This window comes from Aspergillus lucknowensis, assembly GCF_044049455.1.
Source record: "Aspergillus lucknowensis strain CBS 449.75 chromosome Unknown BJX67scaffold_50, whole genome shotgun sequence".
NCBI lineage: Eukaryota > Fungi > Ascomycota > Eurotiomycetes > Eurotiales > Aspergillaceae > Aspergillus > Aspergillus lucknowensis.
The window spans coordinates 19,121-44,048 of record NW_027263594.1 but is presented as its reverse complement, the minus strand read 5'-3'; the positions used below and the strand labels follow the sequence as shown (position 1 = coordinate 44,048).

The 24,928-nt window shown below is 52.7% G+C and overlaps 9 protein-coding genes across 9 annotated transcripts; 5 read left to right on the top strand and 4 right to left on the bottom strand.

Moving 5' to 3' along the window:
• Positions 1 to 445: 445 nt before the first annotated feature.
• Positions 446 to 1,281, bottom strand: BJX67DRAFT_252741 (uncharacterized protein). Its single transcript, XM_071026260.1, has one exon. It carries the CDS (start codon positions 974 to 976, stop codon positions 518 to 520), a length of 459 nt encoding a protein of 152 aa, XP_070882524.1. The 5' UTR covers positions 977 to 1,281; the 3' UTR covers positions 446 to 517.
• Positions 1,282 to 2,748: 1,467 nt separating this feature from the next.
• BJX67DRAFT_252673 (chitin synthase export chaperone) lies at positions 2,749 to 4,268 on the top strand. The gene is made up of 7 exons (XM_071026259.1): positions 2,749 to 2,887; positions 2,958 to 2,993; positions 3,088 to 3,184; positions 3,238 to 3,325; positions 3,384 to 3,477; positions 3,527 to 3,860; positions 3,927 to 4,268. The coding sequence occupies exons 1-7, from the start codon at positions 2,858 to 2,860 to the stop codon at positions 4,145 to 4,147; spliced, it is 900 nt and encodes a 299-aa protein (XP_070882523.1). The 5' UTR covers positions 2,749 to 2,857; the 3' UTR covers positions 4,148 to 4,268.
• Positions 4,269 to 4,920: 652 nt separating this feature from the next.
• Positions 4,921 to 6,088, bottom strand: BJX67DRAFT_252804 (uncharacterized protein). The gene is made up of 3 exons (XM_071026262.1): positions 6,025 to 6,088; positions 5,824 to 5,965; positions 4,921 to 5,738 (listed from the first exon to the last, which is right to left on the bottom strand). The coding sequence occupies exons 2-3, from the start codon at positions 5,838 to 5,840 to the stop codon at positions 5,216 to 5,218; spliced, it is 540 nt and encodes a 179-aa protein (XP_070882522.1). The 5' UTR covers positions 5,841 to 5,965; positions 6,025 to 6,088; the 3' UTR covers positions 4,921 to 5,215.
• Positions 6,089 to 6,468: 380 nt separating this feature from the next.
• Positions 6,469 to 10,932, top strand: BJX67DRAFT_374453 (uncharacterized protein; the record flags this gene model as incomplete). Its single annotated transcript, XM_071031552.1, has 3 exons — positions 6,469 to 10,488; positions 10,539 to 10,727; positions 10,777 to 10,932. 3 exons carry the CDS (start codon positions 6,469 to 6,471, stop codon positions 10,930 to 10,932), a joined length of 4,365 nt encoding a protein of 1,454 aa, XP_070882521.1.
• Positions 10,933 to 11,224: 292 nt separating this feature from the next.
• BJX67DRAFT_252600 (actin-3, muscle-specific) lies at positions 11,225 to 12,971 on the top strand. Its single transcript, XM_071026256.1, has 5 exons — positions 11,225 to 11,443; positions 11,502 to 11,557; positions 11,637 to 11,667; positions 11,733 to 12,528; positions 12,616 to 12,971. Exons 1-5 carry the CDS (start codon positions 11,400 to 11,402, stop codon positions 12,859 to 12,861), a joined length of 1,173 nt encoding a protein of 390 aa, XP_070882520.1. The 5' UTR covers positions 11,225 to 11,399; the 3' UTR covers positions 12,862 to 12,971.
• Position 12,972: 1 nt separating this feature from the next.
• On the bottom strand, positions 12,973 to 15,061 carry BJX67DRAFT_252625 (putative tRNA-specific adenosine-34 deaminase subunit Tad3). The gene is made up of 3 exons (XM_071026258.1): positions 14,644 to 15,061; positions 14,535 to 14,586; positions 12,973 to 14,482 (listed from the first exon to the last, which is right to left on the bottom strand). Exons 1-3 carry the CDS (start codon positions 14,738 to 14,740, stop codon positions 13,087 to 13,089), a joined length of 1,545 nt encoding a protein of 514 aa, XP_070882519.1. The 5' UTR covers positions 14,741 to 15,061; the 3' UTR covers positions 12,973 to 13,086.
• phoB (regulatory cyclin phoB) lies at positions 14,939 to 16,915 on the bottom strand. Its single transcript, XM_071026257.1, has one exon. It carries the CDS (start codon positions 16,590 to 16,592, stop codon positions 15,384 to 15,386), a length of 1,209 nt encoding a protein of 402 aa, XP_070882518.1. The 5' UTR covers positions 16,593 to 16,915; the 3' UTR covers positions 14,939 to 15,383.
• A 738-nt stretch (positions 16,916 to 17,653) lies between these two features.
• On the top strand, positions 17,654 to 21,122 carry BJX67DRAFT_252572 (armadillo repeat protein). The gene is made up of 3 exons (XM_071026254.1): positions 17,654 to 18,154; positions 18,212 to 19,914; positions 19,974 to 21,122. The coding sequence occupies exons 1-3, from the start codon at positions 17,857 to 17,859 to the stop codon at positions 20,964 to 20,966; spliced, it is 2,994 nt and encodes a 997-aa protein (XP_070882517.1). The 5' UTR covers positions 17,654 to 17,856; the 3' UTR covers positions 20,967 to 21,122.
• A 155-nt stretch (positions 21,123 to 21,277) lies between these two features.
• Positions 21,278 to 24,072, top strand: BJX67DRAFT_374449 (putative fructosamine-3-kinase; the record flags this gene model as incomplete). The annotated part of the gene is made up of 5 exons (XM_071031551.1): positions 21,278 to 22,212; positions 22,687 to 22,918; positions 23,094 to 23,222; positions 23,282 to 23,609; positions 23,660 to 24,072. The coding sequence occupies 5 exons, from the start codon at positions 21,278 to 21,280 to the stop codon at positions 24,070 to 24,072; spliced, it is 2,037 nt and encodes a 678-aa protein (XP_070882516.1).
• Positions 24,073 to 24,928: the final 856 nt, after the last annotated feature.

The following is a 24,928-nucleotide window of genomic DNA, read 5'->3' as shown; positions in this document are numbered from 1 at the left end:
GATCTGGGAGGGGGGTAAAGAGGTGACACAGGTGGAGAGTAGAGAAAGAATATTGGAGGATGAACGTAGTAGGAGAGAGGAGGACGGCGGATGGGAGACGGGATATGACCGACGACACCTGGGCAGATATGCCTTGATGCATTGGCAGGGGAGAATGTGGAAGAGACCTGGTAAAGTTGGAATGCCTCGCGTTGAGATCGGTTGCCTGGAGACTCAGGTTGAGAGTAAAGTGAGTTGTCCGCAATCACCTCTCATTGCACCCTCACCTCAGAAGGTGCCCGATATGGCGCGAAGTCGGAAGGAAATTGGATATTGCTGGCCACAGGTTAGAGAGAACGCTCTTTCTTCGGGGTCGGGGGATCGATTTGGATACAATTAGGAACGGTCTCCAATCGAGTAATATTGTATTCTATGACTTCCATTTTCAAAGAGACGTGCCCGCCAGGACCATTTTATAGGTAGACTCAAAGTCTATATATTGCTATACGCCGGCTTCAATGCATGAGGCAGTCTCATTTCAGTCCCCAACGGGTTTGATGCTTTCGAGGCGCTCAGGAGCTGATCGCATGTTGGAATTGATCCTGATGGCGATCGAACAAACGAGCGAGCCATTCAGAGCGCCAGAAGCACATATTATCTTCGACAAATACCAAGAGAAACTTGGCATGCTTAGTTGCGCCTTTCTGACATTGCCCCAGACCCAGGGCTCAGTCGTCCGGTATTGTCTAATAAAGGGCGGCGACCAGCGGAAACGTAGCAGGTCGGGAAGCAACCAGCTGCGAGAAGAAGCATTGAAAAACTTGCATTGTTCGGGGCCGGATAACGGACATTCGGAGCGGGATTCTGGAGCATCGATGTTGAGGCGGGATGGGCGTGAGATATGAGGAAAGTATGGCGGCCATGTGCCATGTCTCATATCCTCGTTCACATGAGCCATGAGAGGATAGGCCATACGAATCTGACTGTTGATCACCATGGGCCATGCCTGTGTGCGTTTGTTCTATGAGAGGGCATTCGGATTCGAAGACTATGCAGGTAATCGAGATGATAAAAAGCTTTGCCGGGGCGGGTATCCATTGGTATGCCGATGAATTTCAACGCACTTCGTCGCCCGAATCCGTTTGCCTCTGAAGAGAACATCCGCGAGAAATGCGGCAAGAGTGGTTGTATACTATTATTCAACATTCCATTGCCGGGACGGTGCGATCGGCGGTCCACGTAAAGGAAGACGACGAATATCCATGGGGCTTGACGGAGCTTATCTTCTCTCCGCGGTGGGTCTTCGTCTTCATAACAGTGGCCCGGACGGCCTCCGTACTCATCGAATAATGGTCAATGCAAGCGCTTGGAGAGGGTCATTTAGCATGCGACATCCAAGACGAGAGTAGACTACTTCGAGTACAGCTCGCACAAGCCTTCATGATGTTGTCCCAGCGATATGGAAAGACAGGAGGGTAGGACTTTTGAAACTTAGAGTTTCAAAAACGCCTCCTCCTTGCAAAGTCAGTCTTCTTAACTCCAGTTGCTCGAAGAAACCATAGATCTCAATGTAAGGCAAACACTCCATTCCATGGTGTCGATCAACGATGATCCGGAGAAGACGCAAGGGGCAGAGCAAATTGCGGTACCACCAAAGACCTGCAGGCGACCGATATCTCATACGTGAAGTGGCACAAAATCTGCATTTCACTCAGGGATGGGGTGTTGTGGCTGGGCTGGTGTCACGTTGCCTGGTGGACAATTGCTTCGCGACACACGGTGAGGGGGAGAGCAGAAGTTGCCGATATTGTCTCTGAAAGTGTTGATCGGACTATGTTGGCTATTTCTGCGACAGACTATTCTGTGTTTTTAAACATTTTTCAAGATTTTTCAAGGTTTGTTGCTCTTGCTTGCAGATGGGAAATAAATGGGAAATGTGGTGATATCTGCAACCTTGCCCCAGGCACCAGCAGCCCAGAATAGAAACCCCCCCCCCTCCTCCCCGGGCGGGCCCAGGGGTCGATCGGGTCCATGGGTGAAGACGAGCCAGGGACCAAGGCACAACCGGAGGAGATAAAAGGGGTGAATGATTGACCGTATCCTCGATCAAGACCCCAAGAATTATTGATGGCTGGGAAGGGATTGATGAGAGGAACTCAAGAGTCGATTGGAATAGCCTCAGATTCCCTGCGTTCTGCAGGGTTCGTCGTCATTTTGAATTGTGATTCGGTTGTTGGCTGGAGGAACTTGTTTGGTTAATTGCTGCGCCATCTCATGTTTCTCCCTCTTCCAATCCCAGTCCAATCCCAGCCGGTTCCCAGTCTCGGCTCACCGTCCTGAATCCTGGCCGTGGACGCTTGGGGAGCGAACATCATCAACGACTCTCTGCCTTTCCTCCTTCCTTCTACCCTGTTTCTCTCCGTCCGTCACGGTCCGTCTTTTCCGCAACGGGCGTTAATATACCCATATCGATCTCAGTCGAGACCCTCGTTCGCCAGTTTGTGAGATTGTCGGCGTCTTTCCAAGACAGTGACTCCTTTTTCGCTGCTCCGTCACGATCAGTTTCAGAGCCAACCCCTGCTGCAACCCGTTGCATCAGATTCGGCGTGTCCATCGTCCTTCTTTCTGCAACGTTTGTTTCGCACCTTCGGAAGTCCATTCTTGCTAATAATAATTGCCTGCTGCCAACCTCCAGCAAAATAATCAACAACAGCCTCCTCGTCCCGCATCGCAGATCGACTGCGGCGCGATCGCGGCTGGTTTTGAGCGTGGATCCACCAGACGAAATCGACCCCGATTTCGATCTCCATCCATCGCTCCACGCTCGCCGTCTCTTTCTTTCCTCGCATGGTGATAGTTTGACCCGGCCTCGCAAGTCATGGGCTCGACACGGTTTGGAAACTTCGACGTGAGTTAGCGACGCTGCTGGCATCTACCGCTTCTCGAAGACAAACTGACCGCATTTTCCATCGTCAAAGGACTTCTGTCGCGATTCCACGCTGCCAGTCTGCAATGTATGCCGCCCCGTTTTTATCTACCTAGTTTCCTCAGTATCGCGCAACACATATCGTCTCCTAGGTACCGTGTTGCTGATTCTCACCTTCAAAGCTTTTTGTTCCCAAAAATCAGCCCCCTAATGGTATCTTCGGCGGGTGTCCGCTTGTCGGCCTCGAACTCAGCGGCGGTCGAAACCTCGCTAATCTCGGTATGATCCGTCATCTCGTGGGCAGAGAACCCACGTTTACTCATACTGGCCAGGTTCTATTTTGCTCGCGTTCATCGGTATTTTAGCATCGTTGCTCCTGATATGGCGATCGGAACGGAAACAAGCGGCTGTAGGGCGAAGGTATGCGGAATTGACAGATTACCCGGAGAATGCGACTTGGGCTCACGGTTGTCTCTAGGGAAATGCAGCTATTCCTGCTTGGTTTCATTATCATTGAGATTTGCGAAATATTCTCCGTAGGTGGTATCCCCCTTAGGGATGATGTTCGAAAGGTATGGCTTGTCCAATGCACCTGACGAGCGAATCTAATATGTTTGGCAGGGATTTTCGGCTGTTCACGTCGCTGCGATTGCCGCAGTTTCCTGGGTCCTTTTCTTGAACGCGATGGTTGGTTTCCAGTTACTGGATGATGGAACTCCTGCTTCAATAGGCCTCTTTCTTGTGTCGGCCGCAGCTATTTTCGTCGGTACTGGATACATTGCCTTGGACACCGGTTTTGACTGGACGGGCGAGTTTGCGACCAACCCATCAAACGAGTATCGGAATATTGCCCTCTATGTCCTATACCAGCTCTTCCCACTCCTCTGTCTTGTTGCGTTCTTCCTTCTGGAAACCTACCTTGTGATTCGCGTTCTCGGAGAATTACGGCCAATGCGTATGTCTTCCCCCATTCAGAATTGCAATGTTGATTGGTGTAATCCATGCATCTAACTTAGGACAGTGTATCTCGGCGCTGCGGCTATTCTATTTGCCATCGGCCAAGTTTTCAACTATGTCGTCAGCGTTCATCTGTGCAACGCGACGGACGGAAAGATCAACGGCGCCTTATTCGAGACCCTTTTCACGGTAATCTCCGTTGTCATGCTGTGGATTTTTTGGAGCAGTATCACAGAAGACGACTGGCCCATGCCGATGTCGCAACCTATGCCAGGTTACAATTAATTGATTTTGCTCGGCATTGCGGCGAAACCCACCAGAGACGAAAAGCACCATACCGTCTATCTCACATAAGAGAGTGTCTTTCTCTCGCCTTCCTCTCAAACCTCCGCCAGCTGCGACTTGTCGTTGTCGCAACCCCACGATCCTTCGGCGTCCAACCTCAACTCCCACACCTTCCTCTTGAATGACGAACGGAACTCAACGCGACATCTACACCTACTGGCATTCCCGCTTCGAACCCGTTTATGTTCCCACGATTGTCTTGGACGTGCCATGTGCCAATGTGCCTACGACATCTCTGCCATTTTGAACTATGCTTTACCCGGACCGTAAATATGCGGCGGCCACACGCGGCTCTAAGGATGGAAATTCTGAGACCAGATGTGCCAGTGGTGCCGTCCATTTTCGCCGGGTTAAGGCAGCGATATCTATTTTTGTATCTTTTTACGTCCCCGTTAGATACCTATTCGCGATGTATGTAGGATTTAGTAACATAGTTAATGTACCCTAAGTGATCACTCTATGGCGTGGTCGGTTGCTCGGTGCTCGTAGGGTTGGTATATAGTTTTCCATGCTCACTAGTGTAGTAAGAGCGCCCACTTCTTGTATTCAACTCAGCAATTGAGCCTTTCCATTCGTTTTAACAAATTGATCCAGGATTTCGAATACATTGTCCTTTGCAATCTTTGCCATCAGAATTTAAAGCCAAGGACCAAGTGCAAGTTCGTGGTGGCAGTACACTAGGGTCAAAGTAGGCCGCATAGGTGTGTGGTGATAAGAACACATCATGAGAGAGGAACGTAAGGCGCATGGGAGGATATATACTCATACCCAAGCCATCCTCGGCGGTTAACATCAGGCTTGCCAAAAGCGGCCCCGACAGGAGGCGGAAAGATGCGTAGAAAATGAAGGAATAAATATCGCCAATCAAACAAGCGGTATCCTTATTGACGCCATATGCAAAAGGAGAAAACAAGAAAATGTAGAAACATTATTTGCATACTCATCATGAATGAACCCCCGTAATGATGTTTGGCCACCGGAGTCGATATCCTGAAAGTAAAACCGATATCATACTCGGACCTTCACATCAACACATGGAAGAGTCCATTCCCTCCGTCCAACTAAGCTCCTCAGCCATTCCAGTCCAAAGCCCGTCAATTCATCCGCCGCTGTTGTGCTCGCGCCAGAAGCCGAAGCCGAAGGACATGAGTTCTCGTCTGCAAAGAGCCGCCGTTGTGTTTCATCGACCACGGCACCAGCCAGCGCTTTCGCGGTGTTGTTGACCGTCTCAAAGACGTAGCCTGCTAACGACTCGTTTTCTGGGCCAAGTATTGAAGCGGAGGAGGCGTTGTGCGGGCATGTAAGACTGCTGTTTGGCGCAGCTGCATCGTAGGGTGAGTAGCGGGGTGCGAACCAGTCAGCGCGCAGGTTGAAGAAGCATCGATCGGACCAGGTGCAGGTTGAGGCGAAGAGGATGACGAGGAGCGCAGAGCAGTAGATGCAGGGTCGGTGGAGGAGGTAGGTGAGGGTGACGAAGGAGATGAGGAAGAGCGGGGATGCGTTGGTTGGAATGAAGAGGAGAGGGAGCCAGCTGGTGTGGGTTAGCTCAGCTTTCTTGTGCTTTGCGGCGAGGATAGTTTCGTATTGGCATGCAGTATGTATGTCTGATCACTTACCTCCTGAGGCAGAACATGGTGAAGGCGTGAGTCCTTGACGACGTAACAGCAGACAGCTCGCTGCTGGGATGGAGAGGGAAAAAATGTCCAGGCGGAATGATGAAAGGACTAGGGCGGAGGCGAAAAGGAGGTGGAATTGATGCTGTCCCACAACAGGTTAATGTAACAGGAATGTAAGCGGTGCGGTGAAGTTATCCCAACTCAACAGTCCATTGTTGAGGAGAAGAGGGGACGGTCTTCTCTCGATCTTGACGTGGATATCGTCTCTTCCTCTCTTGTTCAGTTTTGGGCTGAGGTTGGCGCCTGCGTAAAATACAAATCAGCATCCGTATCGTACTGTCAGCGGCAGCTCCAGCCACACAACGACGAAACTTCGGCTCTCCCCAGTGTCCTCTCTCAGACTTCTTCTCTTCTCTTCCTTTGCTTCTCCTTCTACTCTTCCTCCTTCGTCCCTGTACACTAATCTTTTTTTTTCTCGCAATCCGCTTTTCTTTGCTTCTTTTTGCGTTCTTGAATTCCTCGATTACGTCTGGTCGTTCCCTTTTCCCCGCCGCTCTGCACGGTCTCTCGAAAGAGAGCTCCCAAGAGGACACTGAGCTCGGATTCGCACTTGGAGGTCGCCTTACACAACGGCGAGCGACAGAAATGTCCACCCCAAACGATATCCAGGCCCTACTGGCGAGTATAAGGCCTCGTCCGTCGCCATCGAGCACTCCTACTCAGGACCCCGGCATGGCTCAGTATCATCAGCATTACCAGCATGGATACCGGCCTCAGCAGCCGCCCTATGAAGGACAGGGCTACACTCACGCCCATCTGCATCAGCAGACGTACCGACACCCTTCGGTCTCGTCAGCCATGCACAGCCCGTCCCCCGTCAACACCCCTCCCCGTAACGGCTCGGACGTTCTCAGCCCCAACGTCGTCACGCCAGGCGAAGGGCATCCTGCGCATCACCAACCCCAGCCGCAGAATCCTGATCGCTCGGCCAATTTGTTGAACCTTCTGAAGTTCAATCAACCTCAGGCCGCTTCTTCACAGCAGAGTACGCCTCCTGCGGCTGCAGAACAACCCGTCCACACTCACCCTTCGGGAAATGGCGCGGAAGACACTTCGAAGTCCCATAATAGGAACATCTCAGCATCCGACCTGGTAGCCACGCTCTTTGGTAAGCAGGGCCAGGCGCCTACTACCCAAGGACATGCCGCCGCGCCACATGCAGCAACCCAACCCTCTGCGGAAGGATCTTCTGCCGCACCAAGCGCCGAGAAGCCGCAAGACATGCTACTTCGGTTGCTTAACCGCGGACCCGAACCATCCCACACTGTGGTACAGTCTCCGCCCACTATTTCACCTCAGAGAAACTCCTTTGAGCCTGAATTGACCAGCAGTGTGGCCCCATCCACTCAAGGTGCCGTGGAAACCGCCGAGCTGGCCTCTGGAAACCCAGATAAGCCATCCTCATCAGGTGCCGAGCCTTTCTTTCGCCACGCGGATCCCTTCGAGCTACTTGCGGCTGCGTCTCGCAGTAGGACTCCTCAACCTAAATCTCGCGACGAAAGCCCGGCTGTCGAGGTAAACGTGGCCACCACAGCAGGACCTCTGCCTGCTTCGGCCGTTGCCCAAACTGAACGCGCTAAATCACCCCCTCTGGCCAAGGAGCAACAAGAGGCCGTGTCCAATGTGATTGGTAGATTCGTTCAGCAGATTACTCGCGATACCGACAAATCTTCCGATAAGTCAACCCTGCAGGACAGTTCGCCTACACCAGCTGGTCAGGAGGATAGCGTCAAAGCTACTCCTTTTCCCACTACTACCACTGTTCAGGATACCAATGGGAAGAGCCAGGTTTTGAAAGGAGCCATGGAGGAAGTTGCTTCCTCTGCCGAAGTGAAAGAGACTTCAAATGACAGTGGCGAGCCATTGGCAGACAGTTGGGAAAGTGCTGAAGATAGCGCTGAAAAGGATGAAGGACGCGTCGTCGCTGTGCACAATTTTCCCTTGAAGCCATTCATATCCATCGTTGTCAAGCCTAATGCTGGAAAGCTTCCGACTTTGCGCGATGATGGGATCATGGATATTGCTCGCTTGAAGAAGGAGTTTGATCAGCTCGACCGATCTTTGACTTCGGCCACTTCGGACTACATTGTTTACGCTCTCGCCAAAAACGGTGGTATGAGAATTATCCGCCAAGACGATGGGAGCGACAAACAGGTCTTCCGCTCCACTCGTGACCGTGTATTCAGCGTTGCCGTGTGCACGTCGCAGTCGACGGGCGGTTCGTCGGACGAGCAGGCCGTTCTCGGTATTGGCGTTAGCGGTGCCGTCTACTGGGCCCTGATCTCGCGAGGCGACAGAGATCTTTTTGAGCAGGACGCTTTGGAGAGCGAGTCCCTTACCTTTCCACCCTTCCCCGCGTCTGATGAGAACACATCTGGCGGCCAGCTGAAAACGCGGGCCAAACGGAGCTCTCGTCACCCTGGATTTTTCGCAATCGGCCGCGGCAAGAACATCTACGTGATTTCTCCGCAGGCTGCCACAAATTCTGCGTACGGTGTGTCTGGCAATAGTCGGATTGTTAACACCGAAAAATTCTTTAAAGAACGTGCCTTGAAGATTTCTACTGGAAAAGCCGGGAAGGATTTCGTGTTCAGCGACGATGATACCGTCATCGCTTCTCTTGACAAGACTGGCCGACTCCGCTTCTGGGACATTCGGGAGACTGTCAACAATGCAGTTTCCGGGCTCAGCTCTGCTGAAATCCGTGTTCCTTTGAACACTTTCGTCACTGGCTCTCCTACTGAGAAGTCATGGCCCACATCTGTCCTCTTCCTAGATAAGTTGCGGCCTTATGTCAAGTCCATGGCGCTCCGTTATGTCTTGGTTGGGCTTAAGCAGAATCACACCTTGCAGCTCTGGGATATTGGGCTTGGCAAGGCTGTGCAGGAGCTCAAGTTCCCCCATGAAAACGAATCAGACGCCATCTGCAGCGTCGCATATCACGCCTCTTCTGGAATACTTGTCGTGGGGCACCCCACGAGAAACTCCATTTACTTTGTGCATTTGTCTGCCCCCAAGTACAACCTCCAGCCGATGTCGCAGGCATCGTTTATTAAACGGGCTGCGGAGAAGGACGCTAGCCTTCCAAAGCCAGAGTCAACCGCATGCCTGAGTGGAATTCGTGAGATCTCCTTTGCGTCAAAAGGTCAGCTTCGAAGCCTGGATCTTCTTCCGATTACGAAGGCAGCTGGGGAGGAAAGCGGGCTCTTTGAGCTTTACGTTATGCATTCGCGTGGCGTGACGTGTCTGAATATCAAGAAAGAGGACCTTGGATGGGGCCAAGATAACAAGATTACTCGCCCTGTCAACGCTTTAGAGGAGGGTTTCATTGAGATTGCTGATCTTCAGGCCTTCCCGACGTATGCGTTTGACGAGCCTTCCGTCAACGGCGATTCTATATCCACTTCCACAAAGGTGATACCTAAAGAGTTTGTGAAGCCTACGCCGGAGCCTTCTCCCGAGAGCGGCGCGGGTGCTGCACCGAGCATCCTACCTGTGCCATCGCCGACAAAGGCTGCCACTAAGAAGAAGCAGGACGAGCCAATCGAGGCGGCTTCATCGGTCGGAGTTTCTGAGAAGCCTGAAAAGCCCGAGAAAGAAAAGAAAAAGAAAAAGAAGGGGGCTGCAGCCGGTGAGGCTACGAAGGTGAAGGAATCCCCGACAAATGCACCCAACGTGCAACCAATCGCGGGTCAATTGAATGGTGAAGCTCCGAAGGTCACCCCTAAACTCACAGTAGCAGAGGCGAGCATCGGCGACTCTTCTGAGACTTGGAACAAACACATTGAGACTTTGCAGAACGGAGTCACGTCTGAATTCAACAAGAGCCTCGGCCGCGAGTTGGAAGGTCTGTACACTCGTTTTGACGAAGAGCGACGCAGCTGGGATGCCGCGTCCGCTGCCAAGCAGGAACAGGTCTTGCGACTAGTCTCGAGCACACTCTCCGACAATGTGGAGAAGAACCTTGCTCGCGTCGTCAGTCAGAGCATCCAGTCTGAGGTTGTCCCGGCACTGACTGATATTACTTCCGCTGCGGTTAGCAAGCAACTGAACGCGGTGCTCTCTCAACAGTCTGGGGCCATCATCTCTCGTGAACTGCGCCAATCTCTGCCTGAAGCAGTTAATCGCGCTTTGCAGCAGCCTGACGTGACGAAAGTTGTGTCGGATGCTGTGGGTCAGAAGGTGGAGGGCCAGATCAAGGCCTTGCATGATACCATCACATCTTCCCTTAAAAACATCTCACTGCGGGCTGCGGAGAAGGTCGGAAACGACGTTGAAAGGCATGTGCAGGCACAGATGAAAGAGTACGAGACCCAGCGCCAGAGTGACGTTGCCAAGATCGATCAGCTCACCACTCTTGTTCGTGGGTTGTCGGACACGGTTTCTACGATGGCCGCGGCCCAGGCTGGGTTCCAGACTGAAGTCCTCCGTCTCAATCAAGCCTTGGCCTCTTTCCAGGGACAAGAAGCGAGACATACTCACAAGCAGTCAGCCGCTCCAGCATCGCCCGTTCCTCTCGCGGATACCAGAAGCCAGGAGGAGCTGGAGATCGCCGAAGTTACAGAGCTGATGAGCCAGGGCAGATATGAGGAAGGATCCGTCAAGGTTTGCGGCAGACTTTACCCCGTTTTGAACTCACTCTAACATCAGTCTAGTGGCTCCAATCCGAGCAGCAGGCGTTCCTATTTGACAGCCTCTTTGTACGCTTGAACCCTTCATATCTCAATGGACTCTCCCCGATTGTGGCATTGTCTGTTGGCGTTGCAGTCACATCATCTTTGCAGACGAATGTCAAGGAGCGGCTGTCATGGCTGGAAGTTGTCCTTCAAACTGTCAACCCCAGGGTACGCTATCCACTCCTTCCCTCAAGGTGCGTCGCTAATTTGCTGCCAGGATCCCGACATCCGAGAGGTCACACCCAAGATCATGGATATCCTCATCCAGCGGCTCGATGGTCTGTACATGGCCGTCGCCAAGGAAGCACCGCACGACCCCATCCTCCGCAGGATCCCTCCGCTCTCGCGCCGTGCTAGAGAGCTGCGTGGTTAGGGCAGTAATGGATTGCATGTTGAATGCGTTTTGCATTTGGATGTCACGATAGTTATGAATCATGCTTGGCGCGATACATCAAGATGATGAGGGATATGCTGGCTTCTACGTCTGCAGACATAATGGTAACCAGGCATGCTTCGAAGCATGGTGAGCATTAGATATGATCTACTTCAGAATGGAGGTGTTATTTGGAGTGTTTCTTGGGCGGTACTTGATGCTTAGCTTGTAGGCACTGGGAAGATAACGAGTGCCCCAGACGCTCTTCAACAACTTTCAAATTAGCGAGCCCTCCGTAAGCTGCCCAGGCTCTTCGTATTCTCAGGATGGTATCTCTCCAATGCCCCGCATAATCCTGTCGACACACGAGCTAGGCTGAAACGATCTGAAAAGGCTGGACATATTCCCAACGACAACGATGATTTCGCTGCTCCTCGAGCATCCAATCCAGCTCATCGTCCTCACCCATGATGGGAACAGACGAGCGCTTGCCCATTGTGCTTGATAATGGGTGAGACATGGCCTGTGACCCTGAAGCTAAATGCATGCGCTGACGTCTTGTCTCCCAGCTCTTTTAGCTGCAAAGCTGGCTTCGGAGGGGATGACGAACCTAAGATAGTTTTTCGTGAGCTCCTCTCCCTCCTTTTTCCCTCTCTCTTTTGTATACCTCGTGGATTGTAGAGAGAACAGACTGACTGGTGCAGCCAACCTTGTCGGCCGACCTCCCAACAACAGGTACCTCCATACCATCCCATATAGCAATATTCTCCCAAGGAAACAGACACTAAAGCAATACACAGATCCGCAATACACCCTATTCTGAACACCAATGACTCCTACATCGGCACCGACGCCCAAGCCAAACGCGGTATCCTCTCCCTAGAATACCCCATCACCCGCGGCGTGGTAACAAACCGGCCCGCCATGGAAGAAATCTGGACGCATATCACAACCAACGCTCTCACCATAAACCCAGAAGAGCACCAAATCCTCATAACCGAGCCCCCGCACAACCCGCGCACAAACCGCGAGCACATGGCCGAGTTCTTCCTCGAAGGTCTCCAAACGCCGGGCTTCCACGTCGCTGTGCCAGGGTACCTCGCCATTCTCACGGCGGGGCGAAATACGGGCATCGCGGTGAGCTGCGGCGAGGGCGTGCTGCACACCTTCACTGTTACGAACAACTATACCGTCCCGCGTGCGATCGCGCGCGTGGATCTCGCGGGCGTCGATGTTACGGCGTCCCTACGGGATTTGCTTACCCGGCGCGGGGTGTATCTCGGTTCGACAGCGGAGTGGGAGATTGCACGGGAGATGAAGGAGGAGCTGTGCTATGTTGCTGAGGACTATGCGCGAGAGAGCGAGAGTAAGACTGCGTTGGGTTGTTCAGGGACCGCGGCGAGCGTAGAGAGGAAGTATAGACTCCCTGATGGGCGGGAGATTGTTCTGGGGACAGAGCGGTTTGAAGCGGCGGAGGCTCTTTTTACCCCTTCCTTAGTGGGCAGGGATATTGGGGGGATCCAGGAGGTAGTCTTTGACGCGATAATGAAGTGCGATATTGATATCCGGCGGGATCTGGCGTATAATGTCATCTTGGTACGCTTCTCTCCCCATCTAAGCATGCCTCAACTATACAAAGGGAAAACGCAGTCACCCTCGACTAATGCGTTGTTTCTGCATCAGACCGGCGGCTCAACACTCCTCCCCGGGTTCGCAACCCGGCTTGCCCGGGAACTCTCAGCGCTCGCACATCCAGGAATGCACTTCAACATCCCAGCATCAAGTACAAGGCTATACGACGTTTGGATTGGAGGCTCTATCCTCTCGAGCCTCTCATTCTTCCAGAAGATGTGGATTACGCGGCAGGAGTATGAGGAGGTCGGCGTGGGGATCGTACATAGGAAGTGTTTTCCTAATGCTAGCTACTGATGGACTTGTCTTAGCCGTAACGGGTACGGGTAGGTGGCCTTCTACATCATGCTAAGTCTTAGCGGTAGAGAGGTCTTGAAATGTCATAATGAAAGCACAGAGAGTATTAATCGTAGAAGGATTCGTTAAATCATGATTTCTGCCTTTGACAGAGTCAGTCCGGCTAGAGTATATGGTGTTAATACAGTGGTCATCTCAACAGAGAGTCTGATCAGTGAAAGGAGATCATGCGTAAAAGGCAACGCCGTCTGCTGCTAGATTCTCATGGTCCCCGTTCTCCTGGATGAATTCAAACCCCAGCGCCCGCCAGTTTAATTCCTTGCGCCAGTGGAGACCGTAATACTGTCGCGTCCGTTTCGATTCATCGTCGTCTTGTATCAACATATGTCCCTGGCTGTGTTCGCTGTGTTCTGCGTTGTGCTGCTCTGTCATCTCAGACTCTGGAATAGGAACGGGTGTAACGACAGGCTCAGAAGCTAGACCTCCCGTAACCATTCGTCCTGTTTGTGGGAATATAACAGATCGAAAGCGGGAGAGTAGAAGGCCCATGCAGCAGCATACACAGGGCTCATGAGTCAAATATACGTCCAGATCCGTGCATAGATATCCGCCTTGGGTGCGTGGTCGGATCCGAAATCCCGGTGTAGTTTCTTGTTTCGATGCTGCTGAGATGTGAATGGCATGAGATTCTTCAACGCCCGTCTTCTGATATTTCTCCGGACTTGGGGTTGTGTCTTTCGACTCGGAGTGGGCTTTTGGAGCTGTAGCGTCGAGCTGGGAGATGAAGTGCGCCTCGAGCGGGGAGAGCGATGGCAGCTCATCGTTTTCTGCCTCCCACTCCCCAGCTCGCCTTTTCTGCGCAATGATCTCGGCTGCACGCATGAGAGCATGCAGGTCCGGGCCACCCTCCAAGTCAGCATTATACGTCTCCGTTGCAGGATTAGGCCCGACCCCGGTATAGAGTTCCGCTGCTGAGGGCTGCCCAGCTTCCCGACGTGAATACCGCGCGTCACCGGCCACAGCAACAATCGCATCCGGCCATCGAAAATCCATATCCTCTCCCGCGTCGAGTAATCTGGAGACGATATCCGGATCGACCACGACCGCACCCACACTCCTTCCCCGCCCGGACTGTACGGCTTCCTCAGCGACTTTCCGGGCAAACGACAAATACCACCCGGCATCCGGCTGGATAAACTCCCGCGTGCGATTGAGAACCTGAACCGGCGGTGCGACCGTCGCCCGTGCAGCGGCGGGGTTATACACAACGGGCCACAAATCATTTGTCCATCTGTCTGCCTGCGCCGCGCCGAGCGGTGGGAGGGTCGGGACCTTGACGGTGCATAGCTTGACCTTGGACGTAGATTGCGACTGCGTATCGGAAGGAGTGTCCGCTTCTGTTTCTGTTTGTGGTGAGGGGACGACGAAAGGGGCGAGGAGTTCTTGGAGGAGCTCAACTTCCGGTAGAGGGGGCGGGATGAGGACGAAGATGCTTTGGGGGGAGGGGTTATCGCCGAGAAGAAGTGGGTGGAGGGGTTCGGGGAGATTGCTTTGCTTTGCGAAGCGGCGGAGATGGTTCATCGGGCGGACGGGGTCGCGAGGGATGTTCGCGTCGAGAACTCTATCTGTGTTGTTAGCTCTTGATTTAATGAACCACAGGATGAGCGACTTACTTGACTACTTTTGCGGCGCTCTTCACGTTCACTTCTGCGACGTAGGCCTCGCCTTAGAGGTTGTTAGAGGCCATTGAATGACACGCGAGAGAAATGCGTTAGTACATACCATACTCCTCCGTCGGTTGAGTCTCTTGAACCGTTTTTATAGGTATTAAATCGCCTATTAGAGGCTGCACGCCCCGAATAACATCCTGTACCTCCATTGATTCTGGGGGTGTTCTGAAGTCTTTTTGAAGGAGATAGCGGGGGTGCCGTTTTATCGGCTAGGGCGGAGAAGGCACGGGAGGGGGCTGCAACGGCGGTAGAAGACCGTCCATATTATGGCATTTTGAGATTGGGCGCTGGATGAGCAGGCAACTTGCATCTCTCGAGAAGAGCAGAGAGGAGAAGAGATCATCCTACCAACCCTGTACCCTAAAACCTAAGCCCTGACCGGGGTTTCATGCCTCAGGCAGTATATTGCGTCACTACATCACCCTTCCAGAATCCAATAGTCTCTGAACCAGTTATGTACGCAAGGAGAGGGGTCGCCAATGGATATTCATGAGTGTGTATTATGGGATATCATGCTGGTCTTCAGAAAGCAGAAAATTCAAAATGCCTCCTAAGACTCGCCCAGTAAACGCCGGAAATGAAGTTGTACAGAACTCGCAAGGGATATTATAAAACACGGAGAGACCCAAATGGTCAAAGCGAAAAAGAACCCCACCACACTTGTATGTTGTCAAGTGCTCTAATCCATGCAATGCCAACTCCATGCCCTTGTATGTGTGTCGATGCATTCAAATATAGGCCACCGTTCCTCTAATGCCTCATATCTTGTTCCAGCCAGGTGCAGCAGGGCAATCACCTTTCGGTTTGAATTTCATACCCGTCGCACCTTTCCACCAAACTCTGATAGTAGTCGTTGAGCACTTCGGGCTGAGGGACGATGCGCCACTCAACGCGGAAAAGAAACTCCAGTTCAAGTAGAGCCAGCTCCGTTATGCTGATTCCACCAACCCGAGCGTAGGTCTTGTTGGTCCAAAAGCTATCACTCAGACCCTTGGAGGCGACAGTTGCGCTCGTGATCAGGAATCGATGGATTGTGAGGCTGGATACGGTGAAGGCGGGGTATAGCGCGCAAAGCCGGTCTATATAGTATACCATACTCAACAGGATTGGCGGCGACAGAGTAGCGTGAGTCGTTAATCGTTGTAGATAGTCTTGTACCGAGATTCGTGGTGGGGAGCGCGAATGAAAGCGCGTCAGTCGACCCTGATGGAGGGGAATCTTGTCATTAAATCGAATGAGCTCCATCAACATGCTTGAGATAAGGACAACCATGTCCTTGGTATCCGCCAACTCATAACGAACTGGGAGGTATTTGGTGGCAGACTTTGCGGGGCGGAGCCGTTTCGACTGCGAGCCTTCAAGCTCTGAGCTTCCTGGCCCTTCCGCAGCCACACCTCCAGTGGATGGATCATTCGCGCTGTTACGCTTATTGGATCCCGAAGTGGCATTGGGCGCTGGCATTGGAGGGGCTAGCGAGCTCTGAGAAGGAGCAGGAGCGGGAGCAGGAGCGGGAGCAGGAGCAATAGGAGGTGCAGGAGTGTGCGCGGGAACAGGGCCAGCAAGAGGGGCAGAGGAACCATTACTGTCAGGCCGATCGGAGGATTCGGGGAGGGCGGCGTTAGGACCGGGAGCAGTTGCTGCAGACACGGGGGCGCTAATTCCGCCCTCAAGGGAGGTCTGCCCGGCGGACATACGGCCGCGAGCAAGAGCCCCTGAGGGCCTGGTGTGGGGAGTGGACACCGAGTGCTTCTTCAGAGCAGACCGGAGTTCTTCAATGGCGATACGGGAGGAGCGGGGAGTGAACGGACTACTGGGCGCGGCAGAGCGATCGGCGGCAGAGTCATAATGCTGATTATGGAAGGCAAAGGCAGCCGAAGTCGACGACAAGCGCCGTGAAAACCGAGTCGAACACGGAGAGAGAGGAGGTTGAGGCGCGGTGGTGGAAGGAGAGGAGGGAGAAGGTCGAAGGGCGGCGGAGGGAGAGGGCGAGGAAACTAACATCTCCGCCCAGCAACTTCACCACGTGGGCGCACGATTGAACGGGGTTGTTCGAGACTGGCAGACGCTGTGAAACCCAAGATTGGTACTATTACTTTTCGGTGTCGTGCACAGACTCATTGTGATGCAACCGGGGGACAGCACAAGACTGACTCGATTCTCACAATGAAAAGGATGGGTTCGAAAAGACAAGTTGGTGAGGACAGAACGAGAAGTCGGTTTGGAGCAGGGAGGAAGACTTGGAAGCGAAATTGTTTCCACTGCAAGTCACATTACCCTGTGCCCTGTTCTGGAGCTGTGGAGGAAGCGTTGAAACAATACTGTAAGGCCCAGAACATGCCAAGATAAAGTATTCCTAAAGTAGCATAGCGTTCTTCATCTGACCACTCGAAGCTCTAAGTGGAGAGCGACAGCGGCAAAGCCGGAACTGCAGAACATGCATGATACGTAAATACAAACTCACAACTGAATGCGACAGATTGCCCAGCATAGTCAGCCACTGTGGGCCCCTCGGTGAGAAGAGTCTGTCGTCGTCCCGTCACTATTGGACAAAAGTCGCCAAATTTGGGGGGGGGCAAATGGCTCGACGCTCAGGGCCCAAGCCAAAAAACGTTTGCAAAAGAGGGGACTTGGAGGAAAATGACATCGCTTCCCCCGTGCACAGCCCCGACCTTGCAAACATGGTTCCGAGAGGAAATCTGCCGACTGAACCCCAGGTTCACTGATTCCTTCCCTTTAGCGCCATCCCCCAGCTCTTCCAGTCCAACTCCCATAAGGCTGAGTCACGTGACGTCAATTGGAAGAGTAATGTCATGTGACTATCACCTGATCAGCTGCCAAAAGCGGCAAAGCAGATGGTGACCGTGCCAAGGCCGGCGCGATGCTCTTTGCTGTGACGGCGAGAGTGATCAGAATGAGCTGGAACTCGATATTTCCTTGTCCATCTCTGTTTCACTTCTGCGGGCTGGCGTTCTTTCAGTGATAGATATACTCATATTTACATAACGTGCTTTGTCCTTTATTCTTCCCTCGATCTCTCATTCGTGACTCGGATTCGAAGCTTCGGACCTCGATCCCGCAATCGCATATAGCGGCCTCCCATCACTCCGGAACACCATCCCGCTCATCACAACAACTTTGTCCTTCATCTCAGCACATCTACCTTCCAGCGATCAAACGTCCTGAGATTTCCAGATAACCCCACCTTTCTTCCGACGGACGCACGCAACCACAAACGTCTCCTCCGGGAGGCGGTGATCCCCGGACCATGACTCGCTCTGTGGCGCCGCCCATTCTTTTACAGCTACAAAGTGCGGAATCCTTGTCCTCACAGGCTGCGGTTCTCCGAGACCTTAAGAACGAGACAATTGGCCACGATCAGCGCAAGGAGTCTCTGGTACGGTTTGGACTTATTCCCATCCTCACCAATCTACTTGCCTCGCGAAATCTCGGCGGGGGACATGAGCCGAAGAGGAGCTTGAAAATTCGCGACTTGCCCGGGTCAAAGGAAGAGGCAGATGATGCTTGCCTACAGGCTATCATCCTTATCGGGAGCTTAGCACAAGGTAAAGTAGCAAAACTAAATACCGGTAACGGCCGCATCTACTGACATCATCCATCAGGAGGTGCGTCTTTTCTGTCCCCAATTCTTTCTAGCAACCTCCTTCCGATTCTCCTTTCGATTTTATCCTCGCCCGATTGCCCTTCCGCCTTTGTGCTTCCCATTCTTCGGATCCTAAACAGCGTGGCGGATCGATTACCTCTTCAGAGTCAGCAGCAATGGCCGAAGGATACACGGCTAGCGGACCTTCTTTTCTCAACCGAGCACATCGGATGCCTAGCCCGCATTATTGGACAAGATTACGGTACACATAGCCGCCTGACATCGATTGAGTTGGCTGCTGGGCTTATCGGGAAACTATGCACCGAGGATTCTCACAAGGCATCTCTGGCAGATTGCGGTGTGCTGGATACATTGGCGGTAAAAATCGCCTCCTTCATAGTCGCCCAAGGTTTTGTCTTTCCCGGTGCCGATGGCCATCTGGAAGACCCGAGTACTTTAGGGTCGATCCCGTCTCCTGCTCCACGAGGGGCCAAAATCGCACCCATCCTCCGTGCTGTCACAGTCATTATCGAGCATTCCAAATGGCGGGCGGAGCACTTTCTTTCATCGCCCGGAATATTAACCGTTTTTCCCCGACAAAAACTTGAATTCTCGCCATCGGATATTAAGAAGGGCCCGCGGGGTTCTACGTATCTTTCAGGGTCAGCGGTCCCGCGACACCTGGGGGGCACCCCTTTGGAATATCTCCTTCCCTCGGTTCCATTATCGCAGCTCAAACCGTCCGCAAGCGCCACCAACTTCCCTCCGCTCCCAGGCCAGCAAGGAACACACCGACGGCATAGCCACTCATTCCCGACCCCGCTCTCGAACCTCGATCCGCCCACGTCTGAAGACGATGAGAATCCCGTCGTCCCTTGGCTCTTGTACCTCGTTCGTGCGGAGAATGGCATGACTCGCTTGATGGCAGCCCGCTTGGTGACTGTGTTGTTCCGTTTGGGCCTCACCAAAAAGCATAGAGTTTCCATGCTCTCTTACTTACTGATTCCAATTCTGCTTCGCCTGCTTGATAAGGATTACGATGTCTCCACCGATGATGGCGTCCAGTATGGAGGGCTGATATCATCCACCAAGCGCATCAAGGAAGAAGCCGCGGGTGTCCTCGCGACCTTGGTTATTGATGATCAAGAGCTACAGAAGCATGCGGTAGATGGAGATGCAATCAAGCGGCTATCCCAATTACTCAAAGAAACGTATAATCCCCTCCACGATAATACGCGACCAATGTGGCATGCGGAAGGCGAGGAAACTGCCGAGGAGTTGGGCACACAGCCAGCGGAGTGTCGGCTTGGGCCCCCTGGATACTCTCCTCTTCACTGTCATATCATGAGATTCCGCGAAAGCATTTTGAAAGCATTGGCCGCCCTGGTTCCATTCAAGGACGAATATCGTAAGGCAGTCTGCGAAAATGGGGTGGTCCCATATATCATCGATTCACTCAAACCATGCCCCACCGATCTACCTGCGGAATCTTCCAGCGCACGGAACACCGCGACTGACGGTAATCCGACGCCCACCCTATTAGCAGCTTGCGGTGCTGCGCGGATGCTCACCCGTTCAGTGAGCGTTCTGAGGACAAGCCTAATTGACGCTGGTGTCTCAACGCCTCTTTTCGTCTTGATTCGACACCCGGATATCGAAGTCCAGATTGCGGCCACCTCGGTCATATGCAATCTCGCTCTAGATTTCAGTCCAATGAAAGAGGTAATTCTTGCCGATCCGAATGTTCTATAAACTCTTTACTGACGCCTCGTTTCTTACAGGCGATCATTTCCGCTGAAATTCTTCCTATCTTGTGCGAGCATGCACACTCCTCCAATACCAAACTTCGAATTGAATCACTATGGGCACTGAAGCATGTCGCGTATAATACGACGAACGACGTCAAGACCAAGATTATCGAAGGCTTACGAGCCGAATGGATTAAGCAGGTTATCGGCCAAGATCCCACGAGCTTCTTAGCCAAGCGCGGGCTTGACGAGGAGATGGACAGCAGTACTCCCAGCGGAATGAGCCGAGCCAACTCCGCTGGCGAACGGGTCGACCTACTAAATCCGGTAGACGATTCGGAGGGGAGAGATGAGGACCAGAAAATGACTGATCCCTTGCCTCCATCCAAGGTCAGTCTAGGGATGTTCATGCCAGACACAACCCGACGGCGTAAGCTCGCCTTGCACGGGGATCTCGATCAGACCACTCAAGCACGCCAGGACGATATTGCGGTACAAGAACAAACTCTTGATCTGTTGCGCAATGTTGTCTGTGGGCCGGGCGCGTCAGAAATGATTGACTACTTGTTCAAAGAGATTGGCCAGGATCTGTTGCTCGACGCTTTGGCAGACAAACTCCGGCCGCGGTCTCTTCAGCTACCACATCGGCGAGAGTCTCCAAACCACCGAGCTCTCCAAGTTCCCACCGAAATTCTGGTCGCGGTAACGTTCTTCATCATCCATCTTGCTGCCGGTCTTCCGTGGCATCGTCAACTTCTTGTTTCACACCGCGACCTCTTGCGCTATCTCATGAACTACTTCAATCACAGCCACCGAGACGTCCGAACAAACTGTGTGTGGGTGGTCATTAACCTCACGTACGAGGACGATGCCAGCGACCGGGAAGGATGCCGAGAGCGGGCCCTCAAACTGCGTTCAGCAGGAGTTTTGGATCGACTGGCAAGCCTGGAGCATGATCCGGACCTTGACGTTCGAGAGCGAACCAAGACAGCGCTTCATTTGGTAAACTCCTTGACTCATTCTTAGCGTTGCCTTCTTGCACCTGATGATTGCAGGTCCCAGCCATATAAGGGCTATGAGAAAGATATTGGCACTATTATAGATGTACAAAACTCTTCAATAAATTCCTAGCGCAATCTACCCCAGTGCAGTGGCTGTGCCCACTTTATTGTACACATTCAAACACCCGATGCCCTGTCTGCTCTTATCTTATCGATAAGATTTTGGGGAGGGGAGAACGTCATCGCAGCAAGGACGTTCATGATACGTCGTTCCGCCTCTCCTCATGGTTCCTTAAACAAAGCCTTTCAATCTCCAATCTATCATCATCAAAGTCAATGGCCCCAGTACCCGCTTCGATACTCCGCGCCCTTTCCATCTCCGACCCCTCCAAGGCCAGCCTCTCCGCAGCCGGTCGAGGCTCCGGATTCACCACGACAGGCGCAATAAAAGCCACAATACCAGCAGCGGACGGCTCCGGCGAAGAAGAGCGAAAATATTTTGTAAAGACATCCGCCGATGGGACCGCCGCAAAAGAGATGTTCCAGGGCGAGTACGAGTCCCTGAACGCCATCTCGAGTGCCGTTCCCGGCTTCTGTCCGCGCGCGATCGCCTGGGGGCCCCTTGAAGAACGCAGCGAGAAAAGTTACTTCCTTGCCACGGAGTTTTTGGATTTACGTGCTGGGGGGAGAAAGGATGGGTCCCTTGCGCAGAGACTGGGAAAGTTACACTCTACGCCTGCACCGGCGGATCCGGAGACGGGGAAGCGCATGTTTGGGTTCCCCGTACCGACATTCTGTGGGGATACGAAGCAGCCGAATAATCCGCGCGAGTCGTGGGCGGATTTCTATGCGAATGAGCGACTCCTGACTGTTCTGGCGACGTCGGAGAAACGGAATGGGCGCGATACTGGTCTCCGGGACTTGGTTGAGCGGACAGCTCGAGTGGTTGTCCCGGCGCTTCTCGGAGATGGGCATCTCGGCTACAATAGATCCGGCGAAGGGCAGGGAATTGTACCCGTCGTTGTTCATGGCGACCTCTGGAGTGGGAACGCTGATCGAGGGCGCATTGTAGGCAGTGGGCGGAAGGAGGACGAGGAGGTTGGAGACGTCGTCTACGACCCCTCTGCTTGCTATGCGCATAGCGAGTATGAGTTAGGAATCATGAAAATGTTTGGAGGATTTGGGTCGGCGTTCTTTAGCGAATATCACCGGATTGTTCCCAAGACGGAGCCGGTCAAGGAGTATGAGGACCGGGTCAGACTGTATGAATTGTATGTTGCACCCCTGAATGCTCTTCAATTGACTTACATGCACAGGTATCATCATCTGAACCATCACGCGATCTTTGGAGCTGGATATCGGTCTGGTGCTGTGTCAATCATGGAGAAGCTGCTCAAAAAGTATGGAAGTATATAATGGAGGCCCCCTTCCAGTGACCACATTCCACCCCACCCAACACCATAGGAAATGGAACATAGAGATTAATACCATGTTAATTATTTCGCTCACATTTACAATATGTTCAGCGTGATTCTTCCAGATCTATTCCATTCCTGCAGTCACTCCTGATTGATTATTACAGAAATATTGTCATGTACTGTTCCGGACCGGAGAAATCTGGTGGAACATGCCAAAATCACGTGACAGAACCTAGCTCATCAGATCTCCAAAGAAGCCCAGTTCTTCATTGGCATTCGGCAACCAAGGAAACCTTCTCGAGGGTGATCGTCAACTTCCACCCTGAGAATGGCGCCCGAATGGAAGCAGGACTCGAAGAGCCAGCCCGGATCCGACGTGCCCCTGCCAGAACCTCCGCCCATCCACCCGTCCTTTATCCAGGTAGCCAAGCCGTACATCTTCGAGCAAACCATCCAGAAATGCATCGCGGCTCTGGAGATCAATCCTCTGCGCGAAGAGTCCATGCGTCTGCAGGGCGTGACCTGGATTGACAATGTTCGTCGGGCACTAAATCTGTTCGTATCGTCTTTCTCTGCTATGGAACATATTGCTGACGCGCGCATAGGCCAATTCGCACCTTCAACACTGCTGTGGTGTATTATCACAAGTTTCGGCTGATTCACCCAGATACGGACTACAATAATATGGTAATTTCCTTTCTCGATTTCCTATCTCATTCAACCTAACGTGTTAGGATGCCGCTGCCGCTGCCCTGTTTATGGCCTGCAAAATTGAGGACACGCTGAAGAAATCCCGCGACATCATTTGCGCCGCTTATAACCTCAAACTTCCCCAGTCAGAGCACATCTCCTCGGATAACCAGGTACGAAACTTTGCCGACGCCAGTTACCCGGCCTATGACTGACGCAGTATATTGTTCAGGTCCTCGACGACCCCGCTCGAGGCATTATCGGGCTGGAGAGACTGATGCTCGAGAGCTCCGGCTTCGATTTCCGAACACGGCACCCACAGAAAACTTTGATCAAACTCGCAAGGAAATACGGGTTATCACCGCAGTCGGAAGTCTCGAACGTTGCGTACCGCATTTCGCAAGACCTTTATCGCACCTTTGCGCCAATCAAGCAGACATCGTCTACGATGGCGTTTAGCTGTCTCGAGCTTGCGGGCCGTCTATTGGAACAGCGGATTGAGGCTGTCGAGCTTGGAACAGATTATAGGAGGTGGAAAACAAGTCGGGAGGAGGTTATGGGTATGCTTCCCAGGAAAAATAAACGCGGCATATTGAGCTAACTCGACTAGAAACCCTCTTTGACCTTTTAGAACTATACACGCATAACCGCGGTTCTACATCCGTTGGCCCTCATTTCCCCGCAGACCGATTCCTCACCGTCCGTATTCCCCTGAACAAGGAAGCCGAAGAACAAAGGTTGCCGCGGTATACTCATTGGATCGACGAAGGAAGAGCGAGAAAAGAGGCTAGAAGAACAGGACCAACAACTAACGGCTCAGCAAGGAATGAAAAACCCGCAGCCGGTCCACTTCCCCACCCTCTTATCCCAGTCACGGCGAATGGAGAACGCCCTAAGCCAGGAGAGAAGGGCCGAGATGCAGCGGTACGGTTTATCGTGGACGCGGAATATGCGGAAGCCGAGAAAGCTCGCGTGGCGCAGTATTTCAATGTCGAGATGGAAGAATACGAAGTGGAGGAGTGAATGCACTGGCTTGCGGAACAGCCTCCAACCCATAACCAAAAAAGGAGAGGATTTGCCTGTGCAGTCGAACACCCTTCTGACGTGGACGGATACACGAGCTTCTCATTCCACTGGCTCCGTGAGTTTACTCTTTGATGGCAGAGTCAACTCACATCCTCGGCGTGCGCTATGCATCAGATGTCAGTAGACGCCACGTGCCGGAGAAGAGTTGAGGAGATCGAACGACCACCACGCTCGGGGCGGGAGGAAGTGTTCGTGGAATCGTTCACCATGTCGACGCTTGTAACGAGACTGGACTGGAATACGGCACTTCCCACCAAATGCGCTTTGGAAATCTATGCTACGAGAAATTGCCACATGCAGAGACAAAACGGCCCCTCCATCGCAAATTCAGCCAGTGGGTCTACGTGTCCCATTCGGTGTCGCCGTCCATGATAGAAGAGGACGAAAATAAGTTAGATAGTTAGATAGTTTGACTATCAAAAGTACCTGTATATATCGGGAAAAGAGCTGCATAGAAGTATCCAGGGACCTCCAAGTAAGCATCCCGACTACTCAGACGAACAGTGCCACGCCTGCTGTACTTTTGACGTCTCATCCGATGACTCAAAATCATACAATTACCGGTGCTTTTGTCCAGAGGCACACGTACGCTTGAGACCCGGCTGTGCCAGGCTCATGACCAGTGTGCCTCCAGCTTGGAGGCTTGAGCGGTATCTGGGGCCATGGAGCTCTCCGCTAGTGCGCAGATTCAACAATCTGGATAGGCTCACAGCTTGCCGTTGACTGACTCAGCCCACACGTGTCAGGGCAGAATGTTCTTCAGTGTTGGACGCCGAACATGCACCACGCACGA

Excerpts from the sequence above, each read along its gene's own strand:
- phoB (XM_071026257.1), bottom strand. The coding sequence starts at position 16,592 with ATGTTAGTTTCCTCGCCCTCTCCCTCCGCCGCCCTTCGACCTTCTCCC.
- BJX67DRAFT_252625 (XM_071026258.1), bottom strand. The coding sequence starts at position 14,740 with ATGGAGGTACAGGATGTTATTCGGGGCGTGCAGCCTCTAATAGGCGAT. Across the intron at positions 14,587-14,643 it reads TCAACCGACGGAGGAGTATG|GCGAGGCCTACGTCGCAGAA; the intron begins GTATGTACTAAC and ends ACAACCTCTAAG. Across the intron at positions 14,483-14,534 it reads AGCGCCGCAAAAGTAGTCAA|AGTTCTCGACGCGAACATCC; the intron begins GTAAGTCGCTCA and ends CAACACAGATAG.
- BJX67DRAFT_252600 (XM_071026256.1), top strand. The coding sequence starts at position 11,400 with ATGATGGGAACAGACGAGCGCTTGCCCATTGTGCTTGATAATGG. Across the intron at positions 11,668-11,732 it reads GGCCGACCTCCCAACAACAG|ATCCGCAATACACCCTATTC; the intron begins GTACCTCCATAC and ends AGCAATACACAG. Across the intron at positions 12,529-12,615 it reads TGGCGTATAATGTCATCTTG|ACCGGCGGCTCAACACTCCT; the intron begins GTACGCTTCTCT and ends TTTCTGCATCAG.
- BJX67DRAFT_252572 (XM_071026254.1), top strand. The coding sequence starts at position 17,857 with ATGACTCGCTCTGTGGCGCCGCCCATTCTTTTACAGCTACAAAGTGCG. Across the intron at positions 18,155-18,211 it reads TATCGGGAGCTTAGCACAAG|GAGGTGCGTCTTTTCTGTCC; the intron begins GTAAAGTAGCAA and ends ATCATCCATCAG. Across the intron at positions 19,915-19,973 it reads ATTTCAGTCCAATGAAAGAG|GCGATCATTTCCGCTGAAAT; the intron begins GTAATTCTTGCC and ends CGTTTCTTACAG.
- BJX67DRAFT_252741 (XM_071026260.1), bottom strand. The coding sequence starts at position 976 with ATGGTGATCAACAGTCAGATTCGTATGGCCTATCCTCTCATGGCTCAT.
- BJX67DRAFT_252673 (XM_071026259.1), top strand. The coding sequence starts at position 2,858 with ATGGGCTCGACACGGTTTGGAAACTTCGAC. Across the intron at positions 3,185-3,237 it reads TCGAAACCTCGCTAATCTCG|GTTCTATTTTGCTCGCGTTC; the intron begins GTATGATCCGTC and ends CATACTGGCCAG. Across the intron at positions 3,326-3,383 it reads CAAGCGGCTGTAGGGCGAAG|GGAAATGCAGCTATTCCTGC; the intron begins GTATGCGGAATT and ends GGTTGTCTCTAG.